Source organism: Melopsittacus undulatus, chromosome 16 (assembly GCF_012275295.1).
Source record: "Melopsittacus undulatus isolate bMelUnd1 chromosome 16, bMelUnd1.mat.Z, whole genome shotgun sequence".
In the NCBI taxonomy this organism is placed as follows: Eukaryota; Metazoa; Chordata; class Aves; order Psittaciformes; family Psittaculidae; genus Melopsittacus; species Melopsittacus undulatus.
Genome location: NC_047542.1, coordinates 1,065,648 through 1,082,067, shown reverse-complemented (window position 1 = coordinate 1,082,067; position 16,420 = coordinate 1,065,648). Strand labels below are relative to the sequence as shown.

Genomic DNA, 16,420 nt, shown 5'->3' with positions numbered 1-16,420 from the left:
GCTGGTGGCCTCCTGACCCAGTATCAGCACCCCGAGACCCAGCACCACACGGGCACTGCTGGCACCCGCCGTGGGCAAGGAGCCAAGAGCCTCCATGGTGCCAAACCTCATGGGTTTTACTGCCTCTGCATGTGCCAGAGAACCATGGAATGGGTTGGGTTGAAGGGACCTTAAAGCTCCTCCAGCTCCAGGGACCCCTTACACTGGTGCAGGCTCTTCCCAGCCTCCCATGTGGCTCCTGCCCCCGGGCTCTGGAGGCCAAGCGGCTCTGCCGGCTCCTTGCCACTGGTGACTCATGGGGATGCTCCGGTGCCAGGGCTGGTGCTGCTCCTTGGGGCAAGCTGAGCTGGCCCCAGCTGGGATACGGCTCTGCCGGAGCAGTGATGGAGCCAGGTCTGGCACCGTGGCCGTGCTTCCATTCCCATGGATGTTATTGGTGTTCCAGTGCTGCCAGCTCCTTACTGAGAGGAGCTCAAGGGAAGCCCATCTCGGTGTCAAGACCGGATTGAGACCTGGTGGCTGGTGAAGGAAGCCTGCCCAAAGGCATCTTCCAGCACTGAGCACCCAGCCTGGGCCAGGTTACCCGAGCCCCTGCTCCTCCTCTTGCCCAGGGGAGCAGAACCATGGCCGTGGTCCTGGAGCTGCCTGGGCCTGGGCAGTTTGGCGACCTCACCAAGCATCCTGGTGCCAGCAGCATCTTGGTACCCCAACACAGTAGCTGGTGTCCATGCCAGGGAACTGCGCTGCTGCAGAGCAAGGGGAGAGATGCTCAAGTCCTCCCTTGGCACAGCTCAGAGGCTGTTCTCAGGTAGAGGAAGGTGTAGGTGGCCTCGGGGGTCTCCCAGCACCAGTGATGAAGGAGGGTGGGCAGGCGAGCACTGCTGCCAGGGACACGGTGCCCTCCAGGATGCCTGCAGTTCTGTGTGCCTGGTTCTGCAGGGCTGTGCTTTGCTAAGAGGCATTTCAATCCCCCAGCAGCATCCTGGGGTCCAGGGGTACCCGGCAGGATGTGCTGCCTGCCCTCTGCAGCCCTGAGCCTGCAGGGGTACAGGGTGTGCTGACGTGTCTGTCCTCTCGCAGGCTGCTGGTAAACGGAGCCATGGGTGGGGAAACTGAGGCAGGGCACGGCTGTGACTCAGCCCCATCCTCAGGCAGAGCCGCGCCGGTGCCGCTGCGCAGAGCAGAGGGATGGGGATGGCAGAAAGAGGAGCCTGGAGCATGGGGTGACTCAGGTGCCATGGGGGGGGCGAGGCTCTGCCAAACCCAAGGTGTTCACCAGGAGCCGCGTGCCCAGTGCCCATCCTCATCCTGGGGGGAGCCTGCAGACACCCCTGCTGGTACCCAGCCCCGGGCCGAGGGGAAGCGATGCTCCACGCTCCGGGTAGGGAAGGGTGCACCAGAACCTGGCCCCAAGCCCGTGGGGAGGTGGTGGCACATCGGCACTGACATCCACGTGATGTCATCCCAAGGAAAGAGCCAGAAATTCCCCTGCTTGTTTTACACTGTTTGCTCACTGCTGACCCAGCCACCTCCTGCCGGCTACCAGGTTACATGGGGAAGGACGGAGGGAGGGGCAAGTCCCTTTTTATGGATGGTTTTAGGGCAAAATGTGCTGTTTCTCCGAGTTTCCCAGAGGAAAGCCAAGGGCAGCAGCTCCAAGTGCTCATTTATCTCACTTCAGCCTCCTGGGGTGTTCGGGATGGGAAGTTGTGGTCAGAAGCAGAAGCACCGCTTCTTCCCACAATGAACTGGAAAGGTCAAGTGATGCTCGTGCTTGGTGAACTTGGCTTTGCTGCTGCAGCACTGCCAGGGTTGAACACCCAACAGGAAGGGTCACCAGGGCTCCTGCAACCCACTGCGACTGGGAATGCTGACAGCACCATGGGCAGGAGGGCCTGGCACAGAGGGACCCTCGATAGAGGCCCTGGAGCCATCAGTGGAGATCTCAGATGCTTTGTGTTGATCCGCACCACAGGCTGCAGAATGCTGAGTCAGTGATGGGCTCCATTCTGCTCCCACGGCGCCAGCCAGCACCCTTTGTCATGCCAAGCAGATGGACCTTCAGCAGTCAACCTCAACACACAGCTCCCAGTTCACCCAGTGTGGCTCTGGGCTCAAGACTGGGCCTTCCAGAGGAAACCAAGTGTGGCTCCATCTCCTGCTGCTCTCTTTGCTGCTTGGTTTCCGTGCTGTGATCCACAGCAGCTCCAGTGTCCATGGCTGGGAAGGGACCCGTGTCCCTGCACTGCTTCCTGAGCTGGCTTCAGGCTGGCAGGAGGCAGAAACTGGTGCCCCATCCTGCAGGAGCAGAGGGCTCAGCCGGCCCCATTGCTCCTCCCCTGCAGCCCCCCAGCTCATCAAAGGGCATCAAAGGGCAGGGCCTCACATGAAAGGGAAATGTCCTCACCCACCCCTTGCCAGGAGCATCCCCCGCAGGCTGTGGACACCGCACGGAGGGCATGGGGTGGAGATGGGATCCATTCCTGCCAGGGCCATGTGTGCCCCTGGCACTGAGCAGCAGATGCCCATGGCAGCGCATGCAGGGGCTTAGGGCTCAGCCCTGGCACAGGGGCCTGAGCCTCTGGTCCCTCTGACAGCCCCTGTGCACCGATGCCCCTCATCTGCTGCGTGCTTCTCCCTGAGCACTTCCCGTCACACTGTGAATGTGGGGCATGAGCGTACCTGACCAGCAGCGCATCCATGGGCTCCAGCAAATGGCATGTACCCACCTGGGATGTACCCATCTGGGATGTACCCACCTGGGATGTACCCACCTGGGATGTACCCATCTGGGATGAACCCACCTGGGATGTACCCACCTGGGATTAACCCACCTGGGATGTACCCACCTGGGATTAACCCACCTGGGATGTACCCATCTGGGATGTACCCATCTGGGATGAACCCACTTGGGATGAACCCACTTGGGATGAACCCATCCCTCCAGTGAGCTCCAGGGACTCATGTAAAGGTTTATTTCAATCACTGTGAGGGTGCTGAGGCGCTGGCACAGGGTGCCCAGAGAAGCTGTGGCTGCCCCATCCCTGGCAGTGCTCAAGGCCAGGTTGGACACAGGGGCTTGGAGCAGCTGCTCCAGTGGAAGGGGTCCCTGCCTGTGGCAGGGGTTGGAGCTGGAGGAGCTTTAAGGTCCCTTCATCCCAAACCAGGCTGGGATGCTGTGGTTCCATTGTGTCCATAACAGTGAGGGACAGAGGGGACACAAAAGAAATTTAAGGCGTTTCTATGGCTACCAGCAATAATCTCCTTGGAGACAGCGCTGTCTCTGCCAACCTCCGCTCTAGACCCCAGTGATGCATCACTGCCCCATGCAAGGGGCAGTGTGGTACATTGCCCACAGAGACCACTAGAAAAGCCCCATGAGATCTGAAGCAGAGGCTGCAGACATCCCTGCTCCCATCCCATCCAGCAGGAAATGCCTCTCAGCCCCAGCTCCCTTTGCTCCATGTCCTTCTGTGCTCTGTAAAACCCAGGGCCTGGAGGAATCCCTGCAGTTCCACAACTGGAGGAGCAGGACAGGGACCTGCCTCCCCTCAGCCCATGAGTGCAGCCAACCCTGCCCCACAGCCAGCTCTTTGCTCCTCACCAGCACCCTCTGCCCCATCCTGTGCCTCTCCAAGCTCCGGCTGTGGGTGCTGGATCATCCCTATTGCACCATGGCAGGGATGTTCTGAATGGAGAACTCATTGTGGGGTCCATGGCTTATGGGAGAGGGCAGCGTGTGCTTCATCATCTCCCATCTACATGGGGCTGACAGGGATGTGTCTGCTCCAAGGCACCTTGTGGTACCCTGCCCTCCATGCCCACACCTGCAGCAAAGGCTGGGAGCTGGACCCAGAGGCATCATCTGGGCATGGTCCTTGGTGACCTCCCTGTGCTGAGCAGGTATGGATGGGGTGATCTTCAGAGGTGCCTCCATCTTCATCCTTCCCCTTGTCTCCCCTTTGGGAGCCTTGCGGCTGCCCTGGGTATCAGGGACCGATGGGAACAGCCGGGGTCAGGTTTGGAGCAGCATCCCCATCTTCCCTGCTCCACTCTGCGATCCCAGAGCAAGCCCCAGAGCCCAGGAAAACAAAGCAGTGCAGGTGGAAAACGATTCCTGGCTGCAGTCCTGAGAGCTTTAAACAATATGTGTGATTCATGAGTGCAGGGGAGCGGCTCCATCTGTGCAGCAGAGCGTGGAGCAGGTCATAAAGCACAGGGGTGGGCAGAGGCAAAGTCAATGGGGACGGGTATGAGCACCACTTCATTCCTTCCCACCTTGCTGTTGAATATCCCTTTGTGTCATCTGAAAACAGAAAGGTCCTTTCCTACCCCATCGTACCCCAAGGCCAGGAGGGGATTTCCTGAGCAGCCCTGCCTTTGGCACCAGCAGCCATGGCCCTCCTTGCTTGGTGACCATTTGTCACCAGGTGTTTCTGTAGCTTTCAATGCCCCCAGCATCACCAGCTCCAGAAGGGATCCCTGTGAGGCTCAGGCTTTACAGAGCATTCCAGTGCCCACATCCCTCTGAGTCTTCCCCATAAGCACCTGTGATGGATGCCCTCCCAGCCAGCAGCATCACCATCTCCTGTGCACTGTAAAGCAGGGTTGAACGCTGTGCTCGCCTTTAGCAAGTTGTTCCTGAAAATAAAAGCAAAACTTGGCTCTCCTTCCTATGGGTTTACACTTCGCTGGCCCAGTTTACACTCTGGTGGTTGCCTTGTTTGGACATGGCTATGGCTTGTTCAAAGATATCACTTTACTTCCAACCGGCTCCCATCCTATTGCTATAGTACATAGCATGGCAATGAGACTGTTGGAATCAATTTGGACAGACAGGGTACGTGTAGTCTGTGCCCTCCAGTCCCATATTCACACAACAACCAGTATCTCACTCTTTAATTTCTGAATTTCCTAATTCTTTCGTTTCTTAATGTTAACCACGTCCCTCTTCTTGCACATCACAACTGCTGCTGGGTTTGTGCTGCTGCTTTTCCTCTCTGAGCCATCATTATAGGCACCAGAAGAACATTTTGGACGGGGTTTGTTGTCCTGTTTGTTGGGCTGTGTAACAGATGCACTAACACTGGGTTGGAGGAAGTGTGTGTAGTAACAGCTGGGTGTGGAAGCACCAGAAGAAACCCTAGAGGAGATGATGAGGATGGCCTGCACTGATAACCAGGGGCACAATCAACATCAGGCCAATGCTGAGGAATGTGGTGTTTGCATCAGCTCAGATGGTAAGGCCTGGGCATAGGTGACTCAGCAGCAGAAGACTTGTGCTTTGATAGCAGGAGGATGGCAACAAGATACAAGCACATCCCTTACATTGTCCTTCTCTTCCAACACCATGATGGGAGCTGTAGCGACATCACCAAGGAGGTCCAGGCAAAGGGCAACTGTTCAGGATCCCATGGCCTCGGTGCTACGGCCTTCAGGAGCCCAGGTCTCTGCTGCTCACAAGGATGCAGGGTCCAGGCTGGCTCTGCTCTCAGGGTGTGCATCAGACTCAATGGAGCAGGTGGGAATGCTCAGGACATGGCAGGCGTCAGACCATGCCCGTGGCCATGCTCTCAGACACAGAGGGTGAGGAGCCTGCCTCGGGCACCAGCTCCACACATCCCCAGGAGGGTTCCTTGGTGCTCCATAGCTTCTCCCAGGAGAGAGCAGCCCAAATCCTGCCGCATTTATCAGAGCTCCTGAGCCATTGCCCAAAGCTGTGAGAGGCAGAAGAGCTCTCCCACCCGCAGTCACGAGTGCCATCAGCACCAGACTGTCATTGCTGCTGCATCACCTCGGTGCTCGTGAGCCTGTTGGCCTCACGTCACCCATTGAGCTGCCACACCTGGGAGATAGCAGTGGGATGTGGCTGCGTCACCCCATGACTCAGGTGTGCAGCAGAGCTCCTGACCTGGACCTAGGGGACAATGGGGCTGAGACACAAGGGGAGAGCTACACAGGGAGCCTGGGGAGAGGACAGAGCCCATGGCTGTGGCTCCCACCTCTGACCTGCAGCAGCGGTGCTTGGAGCATGGGAAGGATGGTGCCAGCAGCCTCAGGGGTCCTGCGTGCCCCTCTGTGCTCCTGACTGGCCTTGCTGATGCTGCAGGTGTTGGTAGAGCAGCCCCGACACCAATGGAGTCCAACCTCACCCCCCATGGCTGTGTCCTCATGGCTGTGATGTGGGCATCCCAAGATGCAGGGAATCTGCAGGATATCAAGCTTGGTGGGGAGATTTTCCCCTCCATGTATCATCCATCATCCTCCACTTGGACATCCACCCCAGACAGTGCCATAGCCCTGGAAAATAGGATTTCTAAAGCAAAGGCTTGGGAGATTTCCTTCCTGTACTCTCCCTTCTCCCAGGTCTGGACTATAAGGGGTTGGAACTAGATGATCGTAACATCCTTTCCAACCTTAACTTCCCTATGATTCTATAGATGCCTTCAGAGCATGCAGGACTGAAGGTATGCACCTCTGGGACCTCAGGCAGGTCCTGCCTATGCAACCATCAGGCCACACTGCCCAGCAGAGCACAGAGAGGTGCCTGTATCCTCCCATGAGCTCCAGCCTACGAGGAGCCAGGCACAGTCTGCACGGCCATAGCAATGAGGACGTTACCAGCACCATGGGACACCCGTGATGGTTTTGATGTGGCCCTGCCTGTGCTTCCAGCAAAGAGAGTGGCTCCATCAGCAGAGAGGCAGGGCAGGGGCAGCGGGCACAGCGCGCCCCGGGACAGGACCATCACCGGGTGCAGGATGGGTCCCCGGCCCCAGCGCTCATTCGCGTGTGCACCGAGCCGGGGATTTTCCGCTCTGCTCCGTGACCTTCATCCCCGCCCAGGGCGCGGCAGCGCCGGATGGCACCGGGACCATCCCCGTGCGGGAGCGCTGCTGCCTCCGTCCATTGCCCCCCATTCCCGTGCAGCCGTGGGGCAGTGTCCGCTGCCACCTCTCCCTGGCACACACGGGAAGGGAGCCAAGGGGCCGCGGTGTATGGGGACAGACCCTGGCATCCATGGGCACTCACGGCTGCTCAGCACCAGACTGCCCCTGTGGGCAGGGGCTCCCGGCCCATCGGGGTGCAGTGCTGGGCATGGACCCCTTCCTTCCACAGGGGCTTCCTGGACCATCCTGCTGCCAGCCTCGAAGCACCTGATGGAAGGGATGCACAGCGGCATTCCCGAGCACAGGCTGCCCATGGGCCATGTCCCTCCCCGCAGCTTCCCACGGTGTTCCTGGCAAGCGCAAATCGCCTTGACTCCTGCTCTGAGCCCTCTACCAGGGCTGCTCCGCACCCGTCCCGCTGCCCGAGGGCTGCTGTGCACCGGGGCTGCCCCCGGGGCTCCCCCGGTCTCCCTCTCCCTCTGCCGACACCAGCGGGGATCGCAGCCCTTCACCCAGCGCAGGCGCTGCCCTGGGTCCGTGGGGCACCCACAGAGTGGTGCTAGGAGATGGGATGGCCACACCATAACCCTGTGGTGGTGTGCGTCAGTGCTCCGGCTGACGGCCCCCAGGACGGGGAGGGGATGCTGCAATGGTCCCCCCAAACCCAAGCTCCACACGGCTCTGAAGGCCCCAGCATGGGAGAGGCAGAGCAGGGGGATACAGCAGAAAAGGAGCGTGATGCTCACCCCAAGGCAGGGAGAAACGTTATTGCTAAAGATAAAGGGACTGAACTGAGGTGAATGGAGACACTGAACAGGGAGGCCCCCAAAAGGAAGCTGGCAGATGTGAACATGGTTTATTAAACGTATGAGTGGGTTTGCTCTGAGTTGAATTGATGCATTTGTGAGATGCATTTACAAGGGAACCTGGGGAGGAAGTGGGCTCCAAAACCTGGTCCAGCCTCTGGGCCTCTCCAAACACCTCTCATGCTTCCAGAACATCGCTCTTTTTGTTCCAAGGGAAAGGAAAACCCCGTCCTTGCCCTAAGCTGAACCTGCCCCGTAGTTTCCCTGCTGTGAAACGGGGCCGGGTGCTCACGTTGTGGTTTAAACCTGTGACTGCTGGGGAACCCACATGGGAGCAGGGCCTGAGTCCTGCAGCAGGGTGAGGGTTTGCTCAGCGCAGTGGGGCACAGAGAGGCTTTCCTTGAGCTCTGGGCAGGAGAGGGGGACCCACAGGCTTCAAAGCCTTTCCTGGCTCCTGCGTGCACCACGGTGTGCTGGGAACAGCAAGGCAAACATCACAGGATGCTTCCCTCCAGAACCTCCAACTGGGCTGGACCATTGCATGCAGGGGCAGGACAAAGGGAATGGCTTGAACCTGCCCGAGGGGAGACTGAGCTGAGCTCTTAGGCAGAAGCTGTTCCCTGTGAGGGTGCTGAGGCGCTGGCACAGGGTGCCCAGAGAAGCTGTGGCTGCCCCATCCCTGGCAGTGCTCAAGGCCAGGTTGGACACAGGGGCTTGGAGCAGCTGCTCCAGTGGAAGGGGTCCCTGCCTGTGGCAGGGGTTGGAGCTGGAGGAGCTTTAAGGTCCCTTCCAACCCAAACCAGGCTGGGGTTCTATGGTACCCGCAGGAGACAGGACCAGGGGTGAATTGTGGTGTGGGCACAAACCCTGGGCTCGTCTCAGGTGCCAGCCACAAGCCAAAGGCCTGGAAATCACAGGGCAGCATCTTAATTCCAAACAAGGGCTCCCAGCAGTGGTGGGGAGCCCATGCCCTGCACTGGGTTTACCTGCGCCAGCCGTCTGTGTTTACCATGTCCCCTCCCTGCCCTCTTCCCCCTTTGCAAGCAGCCCCAGAGCTCACTGGAGCAGCGCAGGGCAAACAGGCGTGTTCCAGCCCTGTTCCAGCCCTGTTCCAGCCCTGCTCCAGCCCTGCTCCAGCCCTGCTCCTGCTCCTGCTCCAGCCCTGCTCCCCCGCAGCCTGGGCTGTTTGCTGGAAACAAAAGGGAGACGTTTCCCTCCTCTCATGGTGTTTGGGCTCTGTCTGCCCCCAGTGCCTTTAGAAACAAAGGTGCAGCACGGTGAGGGCAGCGGCAGGGCTGGAGCAGCTCACCCTGCCGAGGCAAGGCAGGAGGACGCATCCGCTCCTGCCGTGGTACTGATGGGTGATGCTGGTGTAGGCTGGGTCTGTTGTCTGGCCTCCAGCCTGCGGACAGCCAAGGACCCACTGTGTCTCCTGGATACAGGGGTACAGGTGATACAGGGGTAACCAATGTACAGGGGGGTAACACAGAGGAATTGTACAAGGGGGTTGATGCAGGAGTCCCGGACAACACGGAGACGATCAATGGGATCAAACAATTGCCAAACTTTATCAGATCCAGTGCTCTTCTTATACCCTTACTCCCTTACGTAACAGCCTTGGATACTGAGCTCTAATTGGTTGGTCCAGAGGTTACCATCGTTTACAGAGCTCATGTTTACAACTTGTTATAATTGTGATTAAATACCTTACTCTAGAAATACAGTGGGAAACTACAACCTTGGCAGGGATCATTCTCTGCACGGAAACATGGAAACTTACAGAGGAATAACAGGACAACTGACCTAGTTTAGGCCTGCCAAGGCTCTTCTTATTTTAAAGTAGCAAGACTCAGGGTATGGGAATCGTTCACGATGTAGCCTTGGCTCTTTAAGAACCCCACACAAGGGGGTTAAAGGAATTCCTTTGCTTAAACAAAAGTATTGTCTGCCCTAAGTACCTGCCATTGCCATCTTGCCAAGGCATTGATCACTGCTGGAGGGGGAGAAGCAGATGCAGTTCTACTGACAAGGGACAAAGCAGATGATTGGTTCTACTGATAAGCTGGGGAGAGGCAGACTGGGCACCAAATCTTAGGTCCATGACAAAAGCACAGGCGTTTGGTCCTACTGAGAGGCAGAGCTGGCGACCAAACCCTAGGACCATGACAATAGCACAGGTGTTTGGTCCTACAGAGAGGCAGAATGGGGCTGACCAAACCCTAAGGTCATGTGTGAAGGTTAAAAGGTGTAAAGGTTAAGAAGAGGAAGACTCATTTACTTCATCCTGAGACCCCTGCCCATGAGCAGAGGGGGCACTGCGCAGCTGCAAAGACTCATTATAGATGCTCATTATAGATGCTCATTATAGATGAGCAAAGGCTCATTATAGATGCTAAATATGTATAGGTGAATTGAGCAACCCCATGTCTGTGTATACCTTAAGAGAATAAATGTAAAGGGAGAACAACCCTGAGGTGTGCACGCTTTGGAGGAGCAATCCCCATGCACCTCAGCCTGAATAAGAGCACACTTACACCTTTAACGGGTTGTGGAGTCTGTCCGTGCATCAGAGGAGCATCTCCTAAAGGCTCCTTGGGCAGCGATTCCCTGATGCCAGAGCCTGCTTGAGGTCATTCCCGTGCCGCTGCAGTGTCACCTTGCCCCAGTGAACTTTGCTGTTGTCTTCAGCCCCATGGCACACCCAGGCCTTGTGCAACGGCCGTGAAATGGAACTAAAAATAGTGCCCTCTCCCTACGGGAAAACACCCGGCTGGGCCGGAATGGTGCTGGGTGCCAGCAACCCTGCTGGCAGGCGAGGAGCTCCCTCCTCCGAGCTGATGTGGGCGCTGAGGAAGGGCCTCATCCTCCTCTGGGCTCCGGCCCCAAGCCCTGCCTTGCGTCTGCTCATCCCTCACTCAGCTCTGTCACCCCAAGCCTCACCAAGGTCCAACAGCATCACTCACGTGCGCTCTGATGCCACCACCTTTCCTACCGGAGCTCTGCTCCTGCAGACCCCAGCAAGAGCTGAAATCCTCCTTTTCCCATTGGAAATACCCAAAGGAAGCTCAAAATCCATGGCACCATTGAGATTCAGAGAGAGCAGCACCCAATTGCAGGAGAAGCAGCGGGCAAAGCGTGAGGCTGGGACTGCAAGTGAAGGCTGCAGGTCTCCATCAGCACCGGATGGAGGAAGGCTGCAGCACAGGAGGCCCAAGGGCTCACACTGGGGCTGAGCCAAACAGTTTGGGAGCAGAGACTCCTCCTGCCCCACACTGGAGAGATGTGGGGCAACAGGGCTTTACCCCAGCCCTGCTGCAGTGGATGAGCACCAGGCTTTGCACAGTGTGGTTGTGAGCAGAGCAGGAGCCACTGCTGGAGCCCACATCAGCGCACATCCTGCTGCCTTTGAAAGCTGGGCCTCAGTTTCCCTGCGCTGGCCCCAGGGCATTGGCTCCCACTGACACAGCAAGAGGCCCACGTTCCCTCGGTGCTCCGGGATGAGGGCCCAGAGGCACTTCTGGCTCCGGGAAGAGCAGGCATGGTGCCAGGTGGAGATGGAGGAGGCTGGTGTTTGCTGCCTGCAATGGGGTGAGGCATCCCAGAGGTGTCCTTCAGCTCCCAAAGCTGGGGGCAGCCCCGTTGCTCCAAGCCTGGCACATATCCCCATGGGCTGCCATGTCCGCAGAGGGGACCATGGTCCCTCCAGGACCACAGAGAGGAGGTGACAGCACAGGGAGAATAAGGGGATGGGAACCAGGAGACTAGGACAGAGGTGGTGGGTATGGGGGCAGGCAATGGAAATGGGGAAAGACAGTGGGTGTGGGGGAGAGGTAATGGGTATGGGGAGATGTCCTAGGTATCCCAGGTCCAGGGACCTGTTCCAGAAGGGAAGTCAGTAGGAAAAGGAGCAGCAAACCTTGAGTGAACTGGGCCAGCAGATCTCACACCCTGATGGGGCAAGGAGCATGGGCTGAAGCCAGCCAGTCCTGCCTCTTGCCATGCTGCCCAGGGCAGCCCCATCACCCCTCCGGCCCTAGGGAGCTGGTCCAGACATTCAAGGGCATCCCGAGTCCAGGCTGAGTGTGCAGGGAATGTGCCACATGGTGCCAGCGCTGGACCTTGGGCATCCTTAGTGCTGCCTGCCTTTGGACAGCGGGTGGGAAGCAACTGAGCTCAGCAGCCCATCGGCAGTGCCAAACCACGAGCATCCTTCGCTCGGCTTGTTCTGGGGGGGATGCTGGGGGTCCCATCCCTGGAATTGCTCAAGGGCAGGTTGGAGCAAGCTGCTCTATGGAAGGTGCCCCTGCCCACGGCAGGGGGTTGGAACTGGATGAGCTTTAAGGTCCCTTCCAACCCAAACCCCTCTGTGTTGGAGGGTGTCGCTGGGGGATGCCGTGTGCTGGCGCATCCAAGCGGAGCTTGGCAGGCTCCCATGGAGCGGGTGGGTGACCAGTAGAGGGCCTGGCTCCGCTGCTCTTATTGAGCCCAGCGCCCTGCGGAGAGCCCAGAGCAGCAGCCGGCACTGGACAGAGCGGGGGCTCCTCGGGACGGCTCCATCGCTGCCGCAGCCCCGGGGTCCCTGCGCTCGGGGCTGCGCTGTCTCCCAGCACACGCTTCCCGCAGAGGGGACGATGCCTTCTCCGCTGCCGCTTGTCCTCCTGCTGCTGCTGCTGCTGGGGCCGGATGGAGGCAGGACCCTACAGAGCCGGTCCTGGCACGGGGCAGGGATGCAGGGGATGGAGCGGCTGCGCCGGGGCACGGAGGAGGACTCCAAGTCGGTGCAGCAGTACGTGCCGGGGGTCAGGGTCGAGTTCCCGAGGCCCCTCAACTCCGCCAGCCTGCACCCAACCAAGGCCCTGCTGCCGTCCAGCACGGACCGCTCTGAGCAGCAAGAAGGGGTCCCCACAGGCAGGGAATGGTCGGAGCCCCGAGCCAACCTCACCACCGTGTCCGACAAGCGGCTGCAGATCCAGAACCCCTTGTACCCGGTGACGGAGAACTCCTACAGCGCCTACGCCGTCATGTTCCTGTCCCTCATCGTCTTCGCAGTGGGCATCATCGGAAACCTCTCCGTGATGTGCATCGTGTGGCACAACTACTACATGAAGAGCGCCTGGAACTCCATCCTGGCCAGCCTGGCTTTTTGGGACTTCCTCATCCTCTTCTTCTGCCTGCCCGTGGTCATCTTCAACGAGATCACCAAGAACAGGCTGCTGGGGGACGTGTCCTGTCGCATCGTGCCCTTCATGGAGGTAAGGCAGAGCACAGGACTTTGGGGGGGCTCAGCCGCCCTCCTGCTTTGGGGGCACCCCATGGCCTGGCGCGAGGGCTGTGTACCCAGAGACCCCCATTGTGGGGCTCAGCAAAGGAGACGAGGGATGGTTCCAATGTTCACCTCCCCATTGCCTCTGCCCTGGGCCATTGCTCAGGCTCTGCCCCCAGCACCAACCCCACCAGGGCTGGATAGGGCCCATGAAAGCCTCATTTGCCCAGCCAGGGGACTTCTGTCTCTCTGTCCCTGTCCCCCCAGCCTGTGGGCTCAGCCCCACCGTGTGATGGCCAGCACTGGCTGTGATGGGTGCTGAGGATGGCCCCAGGGCAGGGGGCTGCAGCTGGGGCAGCACTGGGCTGGGAGAGATAGGGAATAAGATTCAAGAACCAAAGATCTTTGCTTGTCCTCAAGCCTCAGCCCTGATGGGTTTGGGATGAGCTGGGACCCAGTGGGGAAGCTGCAGGGATTGTGGTGACAGGGGACGGCAGAATGAGCAAAAATGCCCCTGATGGTGCCATCGTGCATGGTCCTGCTCTTGGGTTGGAAGCAAACCTTTGCTGTGGGGCATCTCCCATCCTGCAGGGATGGGGGATCAGGCTGCTCCCCTCCCTTCCCATGTCTGACAGACAGACCCAGCCTGCTCCGTGTGTTGCCCACGGCTCCAAAGCCTGCTTTATCAACTGATCAGAGACAGTGTCAGGTCTGCCCTCCCAGGGCATCACCACGGTCACCTTCTGTCATCACCAGACCTGTCCGTGCCCATCAGCAAGACTCAAGCCTGCTCAGAGCAGGCCTTGGCACTGATGGAGGAACCTTGTGGCCCCATGGAGCTCGGTCATTGCAGGCAAAGCAATGGCCCCAAACCAGACCCCTTCCTGGGGCCTTTCTCTGGTTGCTACCCAGGCATCCTGCAGAGTCCTGGGAGGTTTCCTGGGAGCTGGGAAGCTCCGTCAGGAGCACGGGGGGATGTTGGGTGGCACCAGCATGTGACTGCCGCTCTCCTGGCCGAGGGCTGTGGGACTTGGCTCTGAGCACAGCTGCAGCTCTGGGGCTGGGCCCATGAATGCCGATTGTGCCCCTCGGTGCCTTGCCAGCGCTCCCAGAGCCACCGCGCTTCCCCTGCCTCCTTTGGCCTCTTTGCTTTGGCAAACGGGATGTTTTTCCTGCCGCTCTCAATGCAGAGGAAACTGCCCCAAGCTGCTTTGTGACAATGGCTCCTTCAGCTCCGTTGGCCTTTCCGGGAAGCAGGCAGAGAGGGCAGGACCATGGTAACCTGGGGCAGCGGAGGGGGCCCTGGGCAGATGCTGTTTGATGCGATGGGCGCTGCTTTTCCTGTCCGAGAGCCATCCAGAATCGAGGAAGAGCCTGAGGGACACCTCTGCCATTCCCACCCCAGCTGGGCAGGCACTAAAGGGAGCTGGGCAGGGACAAACAGGGCAAGGGACCTCTTGAACCACTGCGTATCTGGGGGGACAGGAAGGTGGCTTTAACCCTGGGATGCAGCCGCAAGCTCTGAGCTCTCTCCAGCCATGCAGGAAGGGTCTTTTGCGCAGCCAGGGTTTTACCATAAGCCTGGTAAAGTCAAGCCCCCCCTCCCTTGTTCTGCCTCCCCCTCACCAGGTATCATCACTGGGAGTCACCACCTTCAGCCTCTGCGCCTTGGGCATCGACAGGTTCCATGCGGCCACCAGCCCGCAGGCCAGCACCCGGCCCATTGAGCAGTGCCAGTCCATCATCGCCAAGCTGGCCGTCATCTGGGTGGGCTCCATGACGCTGTCGGTGCCGGAGATCCTGCTCTGGCAGCTGGCACAGGACACGTCCCCGGTGTCCGGTGTGGCCGTGGAATACTGCACCATGAAGCCTTCATCCAACCTGCCCGAGTCCGTGTACTCCCTGGTGCTCACCTACCAGAACGCTCGCATGTGGTGGTACTTCGGCTGCTACTTCTGCTTGCCCATCCTCTTCACCGTGAGCTGCCAGCTGGTGACCCGCAGGATCAGCGGCACCCCGAAGAAGACCGAGAGCCGAGGGAGCAAGCACAGCCAGTGCGAGGGTCACTTGAACTGCACCATCATCGGGCTCACCATCATCTACGGGCTCTGCACCACCCCTGAGAACGTCTGCAACATCGTTGTGGCTTACATGTCCCCGGCCGTGTCCAAGCAGACCCTGGACCTGCTCAACCTCATCAACCAGTTCTTCCTGTTCTTCAAGTGCTCAGTGACGCCTGTGCTGCTGCTGTGCCTCTGCAGACCCCTGGGCCAGGCCTTCATGGACTGCTGCTGCTGCTGCTGCGAGGGCTGCAGCCCCGACAGCGCCTCCAGCGAGGGCAGCGCCGACAGCAAGCTCAAAACAGAGATGTCCTCCTCCATCTTCTTCGACAAGCCCCGGGAGTCCCCTCCGCCCCTCCTGGCCCTCGGCACCCCTTGCTAAGCACCCATGGGGAGCTGTAGAGAGCGTTCCACCACCTCCTCCCAAGACCAAACGTTGTTGTGCCGGTAGTGCCCGTGTCTGGATGTGCAACAAGCACCCTGGGCTTCGAACCCCACACTGGGCAAGTGAGCCTTGCAAGCCCTGTGCCCAAAGGCCGGCAAGGGCATCAGCATCCTCCCATCCTGGCTGCCTGGACAGGCTCGGAGGGGTTGTTGCTCTGCAGGTGGAGTTGTGCCAGAAAGGTCCCATCAGAAGCTATGAGGGTTTCCATGGAGGCTTGCAGAGGACACAGCAAACACAAACTGCCCTCGTCCTGTCCCGTCCCGTCCCCTCCTGCCAGCCCCCTCCACAGTAGGAGGTCCCAGTGACTGTATCCCACCGAGCGGTGCCCTGTAAGAGCTCAATAAACCAGTAACCTAGAGCATGCCATGCATCACCGGTCCGGCACTGCTGAGCAGAGCCGCTGCTTGGGGTTTGGATGGCTCTTCCCTAAAACCTGGGGGCTCTGGGGTGGGCATTAGGGCAGGAAAGCGGCCATGCAGGGTCAGGCAGCACCTAAAGGAGATGGGGAAAGGCCCCCCCTGCCCATCCCCTGGGGTGATGCTGGTGCCAAGCCAGCTCCTGGAAGGCTCTCCTCCAAAGCACCAGGCTTTGGCTGGTTTGTAGGGCTCAAACTGGTCCCAGTAAAGGGCAGCCCAGCACGGGGCAGAGGTGCTCTGCAGCCTGTAAGGAAGCCAGTCCCCCCCCTGCACCACGCAGGACCAAAGTGCTGCTGCTACCCAGTGTAGTACGGGGGGGGGGGGGGCACCATCCTGCACCCCTGGCGTGGGGTGAAGCATCCTCATCCAAGCAGCACCGTGCAGCGTCCCTGTGCGGGGACAAGGCTGCCCCATAACCTCGGAAGCCAGGAAGGGCTTCAGGGAGCAGAGGGATGGAGCTGTTAAAGCTCCTTGTGCTGCCGCTGGCTCGGGCCCAGCCCATGGAATGCCGGCCCGAGGGAGCCGGTTGCTACGGGCGGG

At 59.4% G+C, this 16,420-nt stretch overlaps 1 protein-coding gene across 1 annotated transcript; it reads left to right on the top strand.

Moving 5' to 3' along the window:
- Window positions 1-623: 623 nt before the first annotated feature.
- On the top strand, window positions 624-15,867 carry GPR37L1 (G protein-coupled receptor 37 like 1). The gene is made up of 4 exons (XM_034069863.1): window positions 624-701; window positions 1,081-1,103; window positions 12,186-12,948; window positions 14,589-15,867. Exons 1-4 carry the CDS (start codon window positions 624-626, stop codon window positions 15,399-15,401), a joined length of 1,677 nt encoding a protein of 558 aa, XP_033925754.1. The 3' UTR covers window positions 15,402-15,867.
- The last annotated feature ends 553 nt before the right edge of the window (window positions 15,868-16,420 follow it).

What these genes read in the sequence shown, in the direction of transcription:
- GPR37L1 (XM_034069863.1), top strand. Translation starts at nt 624, where the DNA reads ATGGCCGTGGTCCTGGAGCTGCCTGGGCCTGGGCAGTTTGGCGACCTC. An exon ending in CTGGTGCCAGCAGCATCTTG is followed by an intron (nt 702 to 1,080) that starts GTACCCCAACAC and finishes GTCCTCTCGCAG; the next exon opens with GCTGCTGGTAAACGGAGCCA. An exon ending in GCATCGTGCCCTTCATGGAG is followed by an intron (nt 12,949 to 14,588) that starts GTAAGGCAGAGC and finishes CCCCCTCACCAG; the next exon opens with GTATCATCACTGGGAGTCAC.